A 19861-nucleotide genomic window follows, 5' to 3' on the forward strand; every position below is an offset into this window, starting at 1 on the left:
ACGTTTACTATTATTCAAGGATATAAAAAAACACACAAATGATACACACAAAAGTCGTTTACTTTAAGTAATTTATTTTACCTCAACAATTTTCGGATTATGGCAGCTTTACTTCTGGCAGTCATGATAGGAGAAATGCAAAACACATTCCGGATATTCCATAATGAGAGCAATTGCAATAGGTAAATTGCTATGAAATCTACGTAATAATGAAACTTAAATTTAAATATATAATCAATAAGTTTCTTCAGAATGTAACACATTTCACAAAATTATATTAATACATGAAAAAAATTAATTTCTTTAATGATAATGGCTTACACCAGACAGGTAGCTCAACTGGAGATCGGGTATTAGAGAGTTGTGTTGTGTAGTAGTGAGGATCAATATAGTCCAACAGACGTCACGGCTACCTGGGCGAGATTATAGTTATCTCGGCAACTAGTATCACCTCTCCATGTGTAGATAAGTAGTAAGGGTCGATATAATCCACCAGGCGTCACAGGTACCTGGATGAGATTATACTTATCTCGGCCACTAGTATCACCTCTCTAGTGTTCAGTAGTAGTGAGAGTCGATATAATCCACCAAGCATCACGGCTACCTGGGCGAGATTATAGTTATCTCGGCCACTAGTATCACCTCTCCATGTGTGCAGTAGTAGTGAGGGTCGATATAATCCACCAAGCATCACGGCTACCTGGGCGAGATTATAGTTATCTCGGCCACTAGTATCACCTCTCCATGTGTTGCAGTAGTAGTGAGGGTCGATATAGTCCACCAGACATCACGGCTACCTGAGCGAGATTATAGTTATCTCGGCCACTAGTATCACCTCTCCATGTGTGCAGTAGTAGTGAGGAGTCGATATAATCCACCAAGCATCACGGCTACCTGGGCGAGATTATAGTTATCTCGGCCACTAGTATCACCTCTCCATGTGTGCAGTAGTAGTGAGGGTCGATATAGTCCAACAGTAGTCACGGCTACCTGAGCGAGATTATAGTTATCTCGGCCACTAGTATCACCTCTCCATGTGTAGTGTAGTAGTGAGAATCGATATAATCCACCAAGCATCACGGCTGCCTGAGCGAGATTATACTTATCTCGGCCACTATTATCAACTCTCTATGTGTAGAGTAGTAGTGAGAGTCGATATAATCCACGAAGCATCACGGCTACCTGGGCGAGATTATAGTTATCTCGGCCACTAGTATCACCTCTCCATGTGTAGAGTAGTAGTAAGGGTCGATATAATCCACGAAGCATCACGGCTACCTGGGCGAGATTATAGTTATCTCGGCCACTAGTATCACCTCTCCATGTGTAGAGTAGTAGTAAGGGTCGATATAATCCACCAGGCATCACGGCTACCTGGGCGAGATTATAGTTATCTCGGCCACTAGTATCACCTCTCCATGTGTAGAGTAGTAGTAAGGGTCGATATAATCCACCAGGCATCACGGCTACCTGGGCGAGATTATAGTTATCTCGGCCACTAGTATCACCTCTCCATGAGTTCAGTAGTAGTGAGGGTCGATGTAGTCCAACAGTAGTCACGGCTACCTGGGCGAGATTATAGTTATCTCGGCCACTAGTATCACGTCTCCATGTGTGCAGTAGTAGTGAGGATCGATATAATCCACCAAGCATCACGGCTACCTGGGCGAGATTATAGTTATCTCGGCCACTAGTATCACCTCTCCATGAGTTCAGTAGTAGTGAGGGTCGATGTAGTCCAACAGTAGTCACGGCTACCTGGGCGAGATTATAGTTATCTCGGCCACTAGTATCACGTCTCCATGTGTGCAGTAGTAGTGAGGATCGATATAATCCACCAAGCATCACGGCTACCTGAGCGAGATTATAGTTATCTCGGCCACTAGTATCACCTCTCCATGTGTGCAGTAGTAGTGAGGATCGATATAATCCACCAAGCATCACGGCTACCTGAGCGAGATTATAGTTATCTCGAATACTAGTACCACTCTCCATGGTGTTTAATTATGAATAACGATGTAATCCATCAAACGTCATGGCTACTTGGGCAGATTCTACTTATCTCGGCCTCAGTACCACCTCTTAGAACACCAATTTAAAACATTCTGTAGATTTTCACTGGAATGTAGTATACACTAACTGTTAAAATATGATTGAAGATAACGTTAATATTATTTACTGTTTTGTTTCCAGAAATCGAGGCTGCTGAAGCTTGCAAGTGGCTACGAGCAGCGGGATTCCCCCAGTATGCGCAGATGTATGAAGGTGAGCTGTCTCTCGCTCTTTTTCTCTCCATTATTGCACTATATATAATGATTAATCGAATTATTTTGCAAGTTTAATGCGCTGACAAGTAAATTATTATTTTGTCGATTTAATCCGTGTTTTAGGTGGACTTTGTGGTGTTGCAAATAACAATCGAATAGAAATATTGAGAGAAAATGTTACTTAGATTATTTTTGTGGCCAATTTTATATGCCATCCAGACACAAACTGTTAGCTGCATTAAACATGTATTAGTTGAGTCATTTTATTTAAAACTTGGCTCCAATAATTATTTGTGGACTAGTTTTAGTTTTAGTTTAGAATTAAATGTTTTATTAAAAATGTAGTAGTTCAATTGTGTAAAATAAACCCACACTTTAGAGAGATTTCAGAAAAACTGTCAGAATATACTTAAGGATTTTCGATTCCGAGCAGTCTAAGACGTCGGACTTTGAATATGAATTGTTAATAGGGCAGGTTGAAATCCTGTCTATGACCATAGCATTTTTTATCAGTACGTTTTACTGTATTGACTCTTCTCCATATTCTGTTTGATAAAATTTTCGCACAGGCCAGTGGTCTATCAGGACGGGCAGAATAAGGCTTAAAAGGGTTATTTTAGCCTACTCTAAGAAAGCATATAGTAATAACAATTGTTTATAAAAACAGAGATGAACTATAATTTTTCGATAAATATGAGTGCGTCACAATCGTTATCTTACTATTATTCACCAAACAATATTCATTAATTATTTTAGTACTAAAACATGCAAATTATTTTTTTGAATATTTACTATAGGAGAGACCAATTCGAAAACGTGAACACATTTATATTGGATGTCCTATCAGCAGTTTGAACATCGAGGTGCACTACAGTTGTCAACATTACGGTTTTATTTCACTATAAATGAAACATAACCTTGCTCTTGTTAGCAGAATACATATGAACTATTGTACCTGTTCCTAGAACAATATAGAAATATACTGTTATTTTCCGTAACAGTTGACAAACAAGCGCCACATTGCCATGACATATCAGTAACTATTATTTCTGTGTATCTTCAATAGCCGGAGGACTAGTCTGTATGTTGTTGAATATATGATTTATCTGAACAGATACTCTGTTTATTTTCCCGCTTTGGCTTTACTCACTCACAAATGGATCTTCTGGGACGCCTCTTTGTATTCGCTAGGTTGAAACATCGTTTTTTACCATATGATTGTCAGTTTCTTATTTTCGTAAAACCTCGTAAGGATTTTCCTTATAAGGAATGTCAATTGAAATTTATATTCTTTTAGACTATCTCACAACAAAAGTCAACATGTCTTGTAGACTACTTGTTTTATGGGAAACCTTTGTCCAAATATATTCTTAACTAGATCAGTCCGCACGAAAATCCGATGGTGGCTGATGCGTCCTGAATCACCCCTGTACACCTCGCGCCAGAAACTAAAAATTACTGATACGTTGCAAAAGTTTGTTGCAAAAAGCAATTACCGGTAGCTGTTACCGTGAACATACGCTGCTCTGATCTATTGATTTCATTCATATTGTATTTTGCAGACAACATGTAAATTAAGCAGACATTGTACGGACATAGCTACGTCATAGCGTAAACAACTGGTCAGCAGCGATATGACCACACCGCTTCAAATATTATCGGACTATTTTGGTGCGATGTACTCTAGTATAAAGCTTTATTATGAACAGAATATTGCATGTGTTTGTAAACTATGGTTTATTAGCCAATATTATTAGGCAATTAGCGTTGTTTAGCTGAAATAATAGTTTGATTGCTAATTAACGGAGGTTAGAATTAGTGAACAAATTTGAAAATTGAATTAAAAGTTGAGAAAAATGGGATACCTTGAAAAATTAGTTTTTACTGATTTGCAGCCTTTCTGTTATTCTCCAAGTTCATGCTTAGAGCAAATAAAGAAAATGGCACTGTTTATTGGGAGACTGTGTTCTAAATACGATCATAATACTCATGATGGAATGAAATGTCCGAATTTCGCGTGTTCAGTTACGTCACCGGAAGATTCAAAGATAATTGGCATGACCTGATTTGTATGGTAGCCTAGGTCGAGATTAATTAGAAGATGTAAATGAGGTTCACCAGAGCATATTGTGCAGTACGTAGAACTGCTTTGAAGTCGAACTCTACATTAAGTCTCAATTTTAAAAAGACTATTAAAAATCATGTACATAAACTTTAAATACATTTGTTGAATTCATACCAAAATTGGGAGAATAATGTAAAGTGTGATAGAAGTAAAGTAAAACTTTACTTAATAAATATCCCTAAATTGTTAGTATTCTTTATTTACACGCTGAACATCTAGTGATGAACGATCAAAAGATTCGCTTGAAAGAGTAAAACTGACTGTAGGCATCCCAAGTAATTGTTTCTCTTTTTGAGCTTTATAAATTGTATTTCATAGCCCATCCACCAGTCAAAATATAGTTATGTACGAATCTATTAGCAAGCAAATTTGTTGAACGGAATACCTTTGTGAGACGAACGTAGAAAACAAAACTCGGGTACAACACTTGGGACTGGGGGAGTTAATATATTATCAGCGAATGTTCAAATAAGAGTGGAATTCCAATATTCCGAAGGATATTATAAATCCAATATTAAGTTAGAGAACGGAATGCTCGTGCTGAGTAACGTCCTTGCTGAGTAAAAAGCACGTACAAAGTAAATGTCCGCGATTAGTGACATGCCGCTATGAGGAACAAGCTCGTTTTAAATAAATTTTTTCACGCTAACTAAGTAACATGTACGTACTGAGTAACATGCACGTACTGTGTAACATTTACGTACTCAGTAACATGTACGTACCGAGTAACATGTACGTACCGAGTAACATGTACTTACTGTGTAACATGTACGTACTCAGTAACATGTACGTACTGAGTAACATGTACGTACTGAGTAACATGTACGTACTGAGTAACATGTACGTACTGAGTACATGTACGTACTGAGTAACACGTACGTACTGAATAATATTTCCGTGATGAGTAACAAAAGCTCTGTGAGACAAATGCCCGCACTGAGAGACATTTTGATAAGCCGGAATGAATAACGCTACACAAGACCAAATAGGAAATAAAGAGCTACTGTCAAAAGTACAATGGTTTGTATCTTTGTCGTCCAAGATTACTTTGCAAGGAATCTAGTCATCTCATCTGTGATTTTTTATTCGTTTTCATTTTAATTTTATATATTGCTTTGTACGAATTCATATATGACTTTCAGCGTGTATACCAATACTACAGCAGGCATGTATACTGCAACAAAATAAGGGTGAATTACAAATTATTAATACCATGAACGAGGATTATATGTTTTCTGCCTATTAATTAATCTTGCAAGTTATTACATTTTTATTTTTAATCCCTCATTTATTTATTATGAAGACAATAAAGACTGATTACGAAATCTGACAAAGGTAAAAATCTGTCAAAAATACGTTTGGTCGCAATTCGCATGATATTATTTGGCCCGACACGGGTTTATCGCACACAATCGACACGATGGTTTATCGTAGCATTGTGAAGCTGAACTCAACCTATATTATTTTTTTTTTACATCACAAACCTACTTAAATTTGTTCGTTTAAAAACATTATTACAGTATATGTATTTTTAATTCGGATGTATAACAACAAAATATATTCAACTAGATACAGTTAACAATAAAGAAATCACCAATGGGTGGATCATATACTGTAAAAGACTAGATCTCGATCGGGCGAGTCACGGAGGCAGCGAGTTTAAAATACTCGGAGTCGCGATAAAATCTTCCACTTCGTTATTGTGACTTTTATGGAGACTGACCGTGACGACAGTTTGAACTCGGAAACAATATTGAATCAATTTCTCGGTACGATCGGGGAAAAAAGGAGAAAGCCCGGTTAAACGGCAGTGAACAGGTTGAGGTGGAGGGGGTCGGGTTAGACTGTGGAGTGTAGACTGTAGACCGCGTGGTGCCGACTGCCGACAGTGTGCGTGTAGCTGTGGTGGTATCAGCTGAGTGGTAGCAGTACGTGTGTATGTTGTGTGTGTGTGTGACGTTGCTCACGAGTCTCATGGCAGCACGGTATTTAGCTGCGGCGCGCTAGCGGACCCGTCAGGTAGGCGGTTCTCTCATTGTTCCTTCACTCGCTTAGCGGATGATTTACTGCTTATCTAGTTCCTGTGTAACCAGTGTTATCATTCCTCAGCAAAATTAGTCTGGTAATGGTGATTTCATTACTAACTCTATTGATTTGGACTCTAATTCTAACTGAAACATACTATATACTAATATTCTCTCATTGTTCCTTCACTCGCTTAGCGGATGATTTACTGTTTATCTTGTTCCTGTGTAACCAGTGTTATCATTCCTCAGCAAAATTAGTCTGGTAATGGTGATTTCATTACTAACTCTATTGATTTGGACTCAAATTCTAACTGAAACATACCATATACGAATATTCTCTCATTGTTCCTTCACTCGCTTAGCGGATGATTTACTGTTTATCTAGTTCCTGTGTAACCAGTGTTATCATTCCTCAGCAAAATTAGTCTGGTAATGGTGATTTCATTACTAACTCTATTGATTTGGACTCTAATTCGAACTGAAACATACTATATACTAATATTCTCTCTCATTGTTCTTTCACTGGCTTAGCGGATGATTTACTGTTTATCTTGTTCCTGTGTAACCAGTGTTATCATTCCTTAGCAAAAATAGTCTGGTAATGGTGATTTCATTACTAACTCTATTGATTTGGACTCTAATTCTAACTGAAACATACCATATACGAATATTCTCTCATTGTTCCTTCACTCGCTTAGCGGATGATTTACTGTTTATCTTGTTCCTGTGTAACCAGTGTTATCATTCCCTAGCAAAATTAGTCTGGTAATGGTGATTTCATTACTAACTCTATTGATTTGGTCTCTAATTCGAACTGAAACATACTATATACTAATATTCTCTCATTGTTCCTTTACTCGCTTAACGGATGATTTACTGTTTATCTTGTTCCTGTGTAACCAGTGTTATCATTCCTCAACAAAATTAGTCTGTTAATGATGATTTCATTACTAACTCCAGTGATTTGTGCATGGAATGTAAAAATTATGTACTTTTCAGAATTTTTGTACATAATTCTCTTTCTTGTAAAGTTCGTGCCGTAAGTTTCATTAATAAACCACAACCAAATAAACTTCAATTTTATATAGCTTAGCTTGTGTCTTTCCCACATCTGATAAATATAAGCTGTCGTCAACATGAATAGATATGATGGAATAGATAAAAGTAGTATAAAAACTAATAATGTTAATTTTTTAAATACACTTATGTGAAATCGTGTTGATTTAGGGAAATTGATTTATGTTATATATCTCCTCTTCCAATTTTCACAGTATGACTCAGAACAGTAAATAATATCTAAACTCATATGAAACCTTTTCTGCATATGAGTACTGTAACATGTATTTAACTGAAATACAGGGCTGCGTAACATTGTAATCCCTATTCAATTAGATGTCTAGTACATTATTGTGAAATTATAGGTTCGCACTGTGGAATCCTATTCCATTTCTTAAAACTTCATCATAAGTTTTCACTTCAAAATTTATCATATACTTTTGGATAAAACGTATTTTTTACTTTGACTTTTGACTTATGTCCAGAGTGGCCTAGATGTTATTACAGGTGTGAAGAGGACTGGAGTGTCCAGGTTTTATAGACGTTGCCATAAGTGCTGTAGAGGTTTGATATGTCCAAGTTGGCTGAACACTATTAAAGGCGTTATATACATGATGTGGCCAGATTTGTTACACTACTCGAGGCGTTGTGTAGAAGACTGCTATATCCATGTAGGGTAGACATAATTTATGGTTTATTCAGGTTAAAGTAATTGAAAATAGAAATTTGTCGCTTTGAAGGAAACGAATACTCGGCATTAGAAAAGAAATGTCCGAGGTTAGCCTTGGATTATTACGACCGCATCGTAAAATGGTATATGAGAAAATATAAAGAGAAAAAAATAAAACAAGAAATGTAGTATAAACGTTATATACAAGTTCACTCCATCCAATATAAGAGAATTAGTTACCGGTCAGTGGCATACTGACCGTAATGAATTCTTTAAAATGCAGAAATGTTTAACGCCAAATGGAATCCTTTCATCGCGCTAAGTTAACTTGTGGATTTTAAACTTTATGCTATAAAACAAACATTTATGTGAAATTTACCACATTCTAAAGTGAAATTTAAGTTGTTTAATAACGAACACCAGATATATAATACATACTTGAAATACCCCATAATTGGCATTGTACAATAATAGCCGAGCTTCTTGTATAGTTTAATAATATTACTATACTGTTAAATTTGTTTTATATTTGAAATATAAAAACGTACCTACCTACACGTTAAAAGTTGGTTTATTACATGGTAAATTAAAAAAAACTTTTTTAAGGTTGCTAAAAATTAAAAAATAAATACTAAATTCCCTTGTTTATTTTTGGAAAAAAGTATTGTCTAAGTACAAGACGTGTTATCAGTGGAGAGATCATTTCGCAAACAAATCTGAAAATACAAAAAATACGTTTTTGTGGAACTATAAATTGTTATGTACAAACATTTGGTTTGCTACTTTATGAGTATTCCTCTATTAACTTTATTTGTATTTAATATGTTGAAGTGGAACATTAATATAATAAGATAATTATAATTGAAATCCAATTTTAGTTTTGAAAACATTTTCACATCCTACTGGTAAGAGTATACGTTTTCACTTCATTTTTGTCTTAAGCATTGTGTTTATCATTGTAAATAAAAAAAATGATTCATTTAAACTGTTTGACTTTTATAAACAACACGGTTTCCAGTAAGACAAGACTTGCTCGTCTCATCATGGTTTTTACGTTTTCACTTAAAATGTTCTTTCGTATTTAAATGAGTTACTAGAATTCCTGCTATTCACATTATTAAGTTAACTAACTTTTCATCCCTTAAATTTGTTGTTATTGTCGTAGCCGTTTAATTCGTGAAATATGTTTCAAACCAATGTTATTGGCATTTTGTAAACGTTAACGAACAAGTACTGTGCTCATATCAGATATGGTTTTATCAGACAGAATATATTGATGAGTACGTACTGCCCTAGTTCTTGGTAAACTCTGTGATCGTCCAAGCATTAATCCGAGAGAATGCTGCATACTAGAATGTAATTGGGGAAAGTTCAATTTACGTCAGGGTGTTCATAGTTGCAAGATAAATGCTCACAAGGTTCATATTGTGTATACTATAAGTGTACCCGATACATTTTCATTTGTTGTTCACTATTTTCATAGTATTTTTTCACTGATAGTTACCGTGTATGTGTCTGGAAGTGTAATAAATTTACCAATGTTGACAGTGGCCCTTTATAATATACTTATTTATATTTCTACTTAATTGTCTTCGACAAATGTAGTTAATTTACCTTGGATTGGATCAGAATGTGGGGAGGCCGGATATAAACTGGTACAACAGATTATAAAAGAACCCAACAAAACGTAACGCAACCGAAGTGACGAAGTTACTTTACAACTTTGCTGCCTTTTAGCTCTGACCGCAAAATAAATATAGTTCTCCCTGTAACCAAAACAAACCCAAGTACCACGTTTCTAGTCTTATCGCACAACGATACGATTTTAAAAGGACTTGAAAAGGAAGGGCCCTTAACAGGAAGAGGTATCGACTGTTAAACATGGACGGTACTGTGAATTTATAATTATTGGCTGAGCATTAACGAAGACTTTCACTCGAGGGGTTAGAAAAATGTCATTTCTATCTGCCTTTATGTGAAGGAAACAGGATTTTTCCGGACATGTGCCATCGTTCAGTGAAACAAGAAATCAGTAACACTACGTTTCGAGATCTGCAATCTGATCTCTTCTTCAGGTAAAGAACTAACCTAATGCATAATTACAAACTAGGTTAAAATAAACAAATCTTACCAAAGCGTTATGGCACGCCTAAGTCAGGAATCACAACCTACATGTTGTTTGTCAACTTCACTAACTCTATAAACATGCACTTAATAAAAAACTATACAAAACACTAATCATTAAAACTGAACTACGGAATACAGGTCACAATACGTCTTCATTCGTCTACTAACCACCTACGACTGACCAGAGGGACTAGCCAATGGTAATCGTCACGGCTGCCTTTATGTACGTCTATCTGTCTTGCATGATGTTTCGAAAACGAACCGACCTACAGACTTGAAAATTTGTATAAACCTTCATTTCTATATGAGAAACACTGAGTTGGATGATGGTGAAATTTTTCATTGGACTCCAGTGTTACGCGATACTTGGTATGGCGTATCTTGTATATAAAAGACCTCGCAAACTGATCGAGGTCTGTGTCTTTAATACTGTATAACTGACATCACGTATCCTATGTCGGTCATTGCTCATGATGACTCACTACAGGCACAGTGTTACGATCATAAGCAGCAACGTTTTTATTCGTGTCAATGCAAATTATGTTGTCATTTTCTGCGAGTAATTGGGTACAAATTATCTGAAAGTGATTTCCGATTAGTTTCAAATTCGAAACTAGACGTTTTGCGCCTTTCGAGCGTTTCCCGCTAATACGCAATTAAAATGAAAACTTGACTATCGGGTCTTGACGAAAACACGCTATTGCATGTGCGTTTTCTGATTCACGTTAACACTTATGAATTATTTATAGTAAAGAGTCTGATTATTTTGTAAAACGGTAATTATTAAATTGAAAATCGTTAAAATGTATAAATAAGTTCCCATGGATGCTTTTGCTCGCGTTGTCGAAATAATATGACCATTTAAAACAATAAATGTAAACAGAGTAAAAGGTTTTGCAACGGTGCATTTATTGCAAAAAAAAAAAAAAACAATATGTAAACAATAAAAAAGTAACCATACTGCAGTACGTCAATTGTTCCAGTCCATTTATTGTACATGCCAAGACATTAGTATTTAAATTGGTGTGGAAATAGCAATTAGTGGAGATAATAACGTAAATCTTTGAAGACAATTTGAAACGAACAATTTTCTGTAAAAGGTGCCGTTCTGGTTAGTTACTGCGGCTATTTACCTTGATTTATCGTGCTGAGGTTCGACGGAACACACCGTTGTCAACCTCCTAATTCCTTATTCATTATTCCCAACAGTGTCGGTGTGCGTGTGGTGCCGAGACCGCAGATGTACGACCATGCGCCTCTCTCACGTATCATTCACTTCGGATTCTACCTGAAATACTACTACTAGATATTACTATAAATAGTCTAAACACGTGCACCTCACACAGTGCTGTATACGATGCGACGTGACATGGTCACGGCCAAACTATACAGTATAGCCGTCCGCTTGTGGATTACACTCGTCACGGAGGCTGTGATACTCCGTCATATTTTCACACTAATGCGTATAGTACGTAGCTTATAGTGTTTATTGAATATATTACATAAAACATATTCCTCTACAAATCTATTGGTGATGTTTTTAAAGGTTGACAACACAAATTCTTCAGAGAGATACGGCAATTAAGAGTTGACTCCAAACATCAAAGAATGACAACACAAACTCTTCAAAGAGATACGGCAATTAAGAGTTGACTCCAAACATCAAAGAATGACAACACAAACTCTTCAAAGAGATACGGCAATTAAGAGTTGACTCCAAACATTAAAGAATGACAACACAAATTCTTCAAGGAGATACGGCAAGTAGGAGTTGACTCCAAACATCAAAGAATGATAACAAAAATTCTTCAGGGAGATACGGCAATTAAGGAGTTGACTCCAAACATCAAAGAATGATAACACAAATTCTTCAGAGAGATACGGCAATTAAGAGTTGACTCCAAACATTAAAGAATGACAACACAAATTCTTCAGGGAGATACGGCAAGTAGGAGTTGACTCCAAACATCAAAGAATGATAACACAAATTCTTCAGGGAGATACGGCAAGTAGGAGTTGACTCCAAACATCAAAGAATGATAACACAAATTCTTCAGGGAGATACGGCAAGTAGGATTTGACTCCAAACATCAAAGAATGATAACACAAATTCTTCAGGGAGATACGGCAAGTAGGATTTGGCTCCAAACATCAAAGAATGATAACACAAATTCTTCAGGGAGATACGGCAAGTAGGAGTTGACTCCAAACATCAAAGAATGATAACACAAATTCTTCAGGGAGATACGGCAAGTAGGAGTTGACTCCAAACATCAAAGAATGATAACACAAATTCTTCAGGGAGATACGGCAAGTAGGAGTTGACTCCAAACATCAAAGAATGACAACACAAATTCTTCAGGGAGATACGGCAAGTAGGATTTGGCTCCAAACATCAAAGAATGATAACACAAATTCTTCAGAGAGGTTCAACAAGTAGGAGTTGCCCCAAGTATCAAAGATAGACATAAGGTTTTCCGATATTACTCGATGAGTTATGTATTTGACGTCTCACAACAGTTCCGTCGTACCCATAAATATTTCAGATTCCGAGCAAACCCGAATCCACCAACCCAATAGTACCCGAAACCATCCTCCGTGCTAGATTAATATGCAAAGATAAAATCATTTTATAAAGTTTAATCTTATTATGTTATCAAGTACTTGGCCAGTTCAATATATCATTCCCGGATTGATTATAATAACTTTGACACGAATGCTACATGACTGTTGGTATAATATATAACATTTACTGTACATTTTAGTTTTGTATACGCTTATTTTCTGTATGTTTAAAACTTACCTAACAATTTCAAAGTGATCTTTCAAAACGTTTGAAACTTTTACTCTGCTTTACATTGTAAATTCTAGAGGTTGGAAAGAATTTTAGTTTTAAAATACAAATTTTTTCGTCGTCGGAACTTGGTAACTTCTCCATTACGTAATAAGTTGAATACAACAAGTGCTGGTACAAATATGCTCATTGGAACCTTACATTATACTTAAATATGATTAAACGACTTTCATTTGTTGTGAAAAGTTAATAGTATAACTTAAATATGTATTATTACAACTTAATGGAAGAAAACAAGTATATAGGAAAAATTGATTGGAATAAATCATAAATAATACTCCCAATTCAACTATTATTTTTGAATTTAACCTAGACATGTTAAACTAAAGTGTGAGGCATAATTTATTTGTATTGCGAGTTGAAATGGCTACAAGTTCGAAGGCCGAGATTATTTTGAGAGCGCCGGGCAAAGTTATAAACCGGGAAGTTTATAACTCTGTATTCGACCATCTAAGCTCTGAAACTTCTTAACGATTGTGTAGCCCTACGGCACCCTAGTTAAGTTACCTAGTGCATTATTTATGGTGTTGCGAATACTATATACGATGGAAGGGAAGTAATTTTGTTCAACTTCTAGAGAAAAAAATGGTTTAATATCAATATAAATTAAAATAGTTCCATAACGAAACCTTATTAATAACAACGACTTCCGCCTGGTCCTCTCCGCTTTAAGGACTGGTCACGAATTTTAATCAAGAGTTGTTAGACTTCCGGGATCCCTACTCGAGTGAGGTGAGGTAACTTGTGCGGCCAATAAATGGTTTAATATTCAATGTAGTCACGGCCAAGTTTTACTGACAAAATTAATTAAGCCGGTGCCTAGCAAAGAGAAAGTGAAGTCTCCTGTCGGGTGGCGCGGCGGCAGGATGCTAGTCCTCAGGAGTCGTCAAGTTAACGGCTGCGCTGCGTCAAGTCCAAATCAGGTGACCCTTTTGTTTTTCAGAAGAAAAAAACAACATTTTCCTCACTAGTGAAAATATAGAAATAATGGATTACTCGTTTTGGAAAACGATGTGGAACAAGGGTCAATGAATGAAAAGACGGATGTAGCAATACAAATTTACCATTATAAGTTTGTCCAAAAAGTTTCGAACAGATTTCGCACTGTCCATAAAATTAAAAATTTTTGAGAAGTGGCAAATACAAGATATTGAAAGGAAGTAGTGTATTATGCAAGACTAGTTTTAAGACTCCATTGACTCTTAATAGAATGTTTTTTTTTTAATTGCACTACTTTATTCGGTTAATTGTCCATATTTTTTAATAATGTTTATTCATTTGTTTTATATTACTATAAACACTATAAATTGGCTGTGTTTATTCCATGGTAAAAACAAACTCAGGCCTCAGGTATGTTCCATAAGATTGGTTCCTTAATTTGTATAGACTTCTTTATAATGTTGGGTAATTTGTATTCTGAAATTAATATAATGGGAACTACTTATAGGGTTTCTAGGGGTTCTTAAGGGTTTCCCCTTCTCAAAGAGTTTCTGAATTAGTTCATCTTGAAAAGATAATCTCAGAAAATGCCCACCTTCGGTAAGAATCTGCATTTGTTAAAAAATATACCTCGCCGTGTTCCTATTCAATCCACGCACGCAATTCGCTGATCAACCTGGTCTCAACCGTTTCTTTATCTCTTGTCTCCCCTGTTCATGGCAAACCTCCACTGTGCTTACTCTGGCTTCAGAACTGGTGGCAAACCCGTTTCTTTCCTAAACCTGATCACTCTTAAAGGTAAAAAATCGATGGAAAAGTCCGCACAACCTCGAGGACACCTGGTTTGGTTTCTGGCCAATAATCATTCACAACCCGGAGAGGATATCCCTTTGCGCTGGCTGCCTACATGTTGTCTACACCGTCTTCACCTCGCAGTCGTAGAAGAAAGGTGTACATGACATATATCAGCAGCCGACATACTTAAATGTGGGAGTGTTATACATGTATCCGTCATTACAGGTAGACACAATATTTTATTTTATTTCATTTTATTTACATGCAACAATACAGGTTACACACCCAATTACATTGTGCATGTTTAAATCAAGATGACATGCAATAATATTCACACATTCAAATAAATTCAATCCAGTCCAGTGTTCCACCAAAATAGTTCCATTAAATAGATAATTAAGCCTAAAGATAAATAACAGATACATATATATAGATATAACAACGTAACTATAATAAAATTATAAACAAAATAACAACAATAATAAATAATCATAAATATTAACAAAGTCAAGATAAGCCATAACAAAAAGAACGTGTGTGTGTGTGTGTGTGTGCGCGCGCGCGCGCGCGTGTGTGCGTTTTTAATCACGTATAAACATCTTAATAAAAATATTGGTAGTGTAGTAATTTGTTAAATGTGTGTATGTAAGGTATTAGATAGTCTAGCTCAGTTTATATCCCTCTGACAAAGTCTTTTGTATTGATTAATACTATGTAAAAATATATCAACCTCCCCAGGCAAAGAATTATGCAATCTCATCATTGTATTCAAAGGTGATGAAAAATGTGCCATTGTACGAGAAAAATTAATGTGAAACAAATTTTGGGATCTATTATAAAATGATGGAGTGTAAAAATTAATTTTTGACAAGCAAAATGAATCCATTACTTCACCTCTCAGCAATTTAAAAAGAAAAAGTAAATTCGCTAATTTTCTACGTTTTTGAAGACTTTCCATTTCAAAAATGCTTAAAAGTTGATTATATGAAATATCGAAGGTAAAGTGACCAGTTTCTTTAAAATACTCACTTAGCTCGATTTTTGGGTAATTCGAAGATTTACGGTATAGTACAGGTAAACTTGTATAAGTAGTAACATCTTAAAAATCATATTAATTATGAAGATTGCCAGATACTTTTAGCAATCATATATATAATTATATATGAATAATTTTGTATAGCAACCATTATCAAAAACAAATATTTAATGTATTAAATTGTTTTAACAAACATGCATACAGTAGAACCCCTCATATCCGGCCACCACGGGACCGAGCCCCTGGCCGGATAACGATTCGGCCGGATAAACCAACCTACAGTACACAGCACTTGACGAAACAAAACAATTGTACTGTACTGTACTAACTGCACTGGAAATAATCAACGAACTGTTTACAGGTTAAACCTATTAGCTCAACTGAGGACAAAACAGGAAAATGTAAACAAATAGATAGACCAAAATAACGCAAGAGTCGTGGGAGACTAGTGCGTGCAACTGCGCGTCTGCAAGCCGTGGTAAATAAATTTCGATATTGGCTTCCGAGAAGTGGCCGGATAAACCGAGGTGCGGTAAAACCGAGGCCGGATATGAGGGGTTCTACTGTATAGCTGAAGTGCATAACTTTACCTCGTGAATTTGTTATATATTAAGTTATATATCACTAGTATCTGGATCCAGTAGATTTTGTTACGAGCGCCTTACAATACGAGGTTATATCCAGAAAATAAGCGAGTGAGGCTGGGAATTGAATACACTTCAATAGCAGTAGAAGCAAATTGTTCAAATGCCCTAGAATAAAAAGTAATAGCCTATTGATTCGTTTTCAATGGAATGTTTCAGTTTGTATACTGCTAAACATCTGGTGTATCTATCTACATTCTAGAAGTGGTTGAGTCTACATGACTTCAATATTCATTGGTTTTGTTTTCCATTTTCCATGTTATGGTATGTATGGAAACCGGTTGAACTTGGTTGACCACAACAAGGTGTCAGTAAGCACGTATACATTTTATTTATTGCCTGTCTAAATTAATGCTTTCGACATTCTTCAAGTAAACTTTTAGTACTTGTATGGACACTTTTATAATTATTTCCTTTTTAGAAACAATTAACAGTGTAATAATTCTTCTACAAATAGCCAAGTATTGTTTTTAGAGTGTGTTGTGAACTTGATACAGGTAATAAATTTAAATCACAATAAACATAAGTTAGCATACCTAATTAGTGCAACCCACAGATGTATCGATAGTTTAATGACGCAAGAGTTGAACAAATACTGTTTGTAGGAGAGCTTGTAGTATATGTTCCAAGAAATTATTGATTATTGACATTTATGATGTAGCATTCAACATAGTCGTATTTTATACGGTTATTGGGTGGTTAAAACGAGTTAAATGCGTATTTTACTAGTTTCAAAATGGGGAAAGTTTTAGTTTTTATGGCGTTTCACAAACGCCTTTGCAGGAACAAATAATTTTCAACAAGGAAATGTACCACACATGTTGATGAGACAACACAAATGCTCATGATGGGACAAAACACGACGAAAAATCATCTAAGTAAATGCAATATCACTGCTATTGCGCAATAAAATTAAAATAAATTTATAAAAGGTGTCATTAAGTTAAACGATATAGTCTCATTTTCTCGGTCGTAACAAATGAGATTCTAAACATTGTCACTGCACAAGCTAGTGCTATATCTATTGTATCGTAATAACATTTCGTAGAATTTTACATGACAGTTATAATTAACTACCAACATTTTGATACCAGAGATTTTTAGTGTCGCACTGTCGTTTATCCTATTGTAAAGTGTTGTAAAACGTAAAAAACTAAAGTTAGACGTTAATCGAAACAACGCTGAGTCGTTAAAAAATGTTTTGTTCATTTTAAGCTATTTATTATTTTCCTGTATTTACCTCCATATTTGAAGTACTATACTGGTTTTCTATCAATTAATATTATAATTTATTAAACTAAAAGAATTAATATAAAAAACCTTATTCCGGGCTAATATAGGTATTTATTGGTAGTTAATTAAAATTATGTTCTTTGGTCAATGAATTAATTCCAAAAAGCACAACATATTCCTCCACAACAACCGTCAATACAATTACGGTTCTGATTTACTCTACAAGGAAAAGCGTGGTGCAATTTACGTATTTAATATGTTAGTGTGTGGTGTTACGGGTTTTGTGGATCCAAAACCATCGCCGTAAAAGTACCGAATCCATTAGGCTGTTGCCAACAGTAGTAATTGCTAGGACCTGCAAGGCTAGAGCCATAAGGCTGGCAATCAATTCTGTCCGTACTACCGCTATAATTCTGAGTGCAGTTTCTCAGTCAATTCTCAGTTAAGTCCATAAATTATTAAATATATTTTAAAATTGAGCAATTTGAGGCTTTTTGCCAAACTCAATTATCATTCTTTACATTAAGTATTTTATGTATATAAACTGTCGGACACATTTCTTCCACTTTTAGTAAGTATGTTACAGTATCTTGACATGAAAGTTAAGGACAAATTATCAATTATTATTTTCATGTTATCCCTTTTTATGTTTATACTTCTGTACAATCTACAACACCATGTTCGAAATAGTCAAGAACAACACGACAAAAGCTACGAGTGTACCAAATTTCTGGCACATCAGGGAATATTGTATTAAAACGTAATTTTCATAAATATACCTCTTCTAACACGACATAAACTTAGTTGACACTTGATTTAATTATCTACTAAACCTTTCTAAACAAAATTTAATTTCTGCAATAAGCGAAAAATACAAGTTTAAACCAAATATGCCACATTTGATATTTGAATGAAAACCGCTCTGCATGAGTGTGAACACAAAATTGTTCCACACCTGTACGTCATAGAAAAAGTGCAATCCACGTATAAATAAATGAAAGACTAAACTATAAAGCTGTAAATACAATACCATACAATGACGTTAGTTAGACAAAGTCACGAGGATAACTACAGCAGAAGTGAATAGTAGTGAAGCGGGATACAGCAGCGGCACGCCAAGAAACAATAACAGCGATATTAATTGCTGCTATACCATCACACTGACGGGGCAGCTTATGACGTAAATCACTGGGGTTTATACCATCACGGAATTGTCGGGTTTATTTCCAACTGAGAACACCTGGCCAGTTGTAGTGACGGCAGGGATGAGCAACAAAGACCATATGTTTGGCCAACACGCGTAAATAACACATTAACGGTTTTATGCAACGCGGTTGTGTTGCGTCCTCGCCTGTAAATCTGAACTGTTAGCTTTATACTGACCGTTCCGAAATAGATCGTACAAGCTGTTTGTGCCGTATGCTGTAACCAATGCTCTGCTGTAGTAGGCCACGTACAGAATTCAATCGGGCCTCAGTTATCATTCTATTTATGTGATTTGGATGTTATATGTCACGTTATTTATTGAAAACTAGTTTTGATGATAGCAAATAAAATTATATAATTCATTTGATCTCAACAAACACTTGGCCCAGTCTAATTGAAATCCTATCACTGTTGTTGACATGACTGAGAATCACAACTATACCAATAAAAAAGAAATATACTACTTTATGAGCAATATCAGTGCCATGTACATAATGTACTCTACAAACTAATATTGTTTCAGAATTCACTGTACTCTGCTAACGTTTACTCGTACTTAATTTGATCTAATTTTGTGGGGTTCAAAATGTAAGCCTAAACATTTTTGAAAATTCCACTTAAAAGTAACAGCACTTTGATAGGATCAATGACGCTTTTGGCGATTCCTGAGTAAAGGTACTTACACATTCTACTGGCAACCAGTTTTCTAACATACTCACGCAGGCACGTGGGCGCGGTATTATTGTTTAGGTCTTATAAATCTGGCAGAGATAAACAATCTTATATTTGTTACAAATCCGATGAATTACAGTTACGTGTTTAGTTACATTTTAATTTCTATTGCCTTACTGCCCTCCTCATAAGAGTATGAATGAAATAAAT

The 19861-nt window shown here is 35.5% G+C and overlaps 1 protein-coding gene across 1 annotated transcript in view; it reads left to right on the forward strand.

Annotated features, from left to right (window-relative positions):
- LOC124360707 (rho GTPase-activating protein 7) overlaps positions 1-19861 on the forward strand; it is a 366867-nt gene that overhangs the window by 318780 nt on the left and 28226 nt on the right. The window contains exon 8 of the mRNA XM_046814537.1: positions 2194-2265. Within this exon, the coding sequence (XP_046670493.1) occupies positions 2194-2265 (72 nt within the window). The remainder of the gene's footprint in view (positions 1-2193; positions 2266-19861) is intronic.

The sequence above is a fragment of the Homalodisca vitripennis genome, chromosome 4 (assembly GCF_021130785.1).
Source record: "Homalodisca vitripennis isolate AUS2020 chromosome 4, UT_GWSS_2.1, whole genome shotgun sequence".
Classification (NCBI taxonomy): Eukaryota; Metazoa; Arthropoda; class Insecta; order Hemiptera; family Cicadellidae; genus Homalodisca; species Homalodisca vitripennis.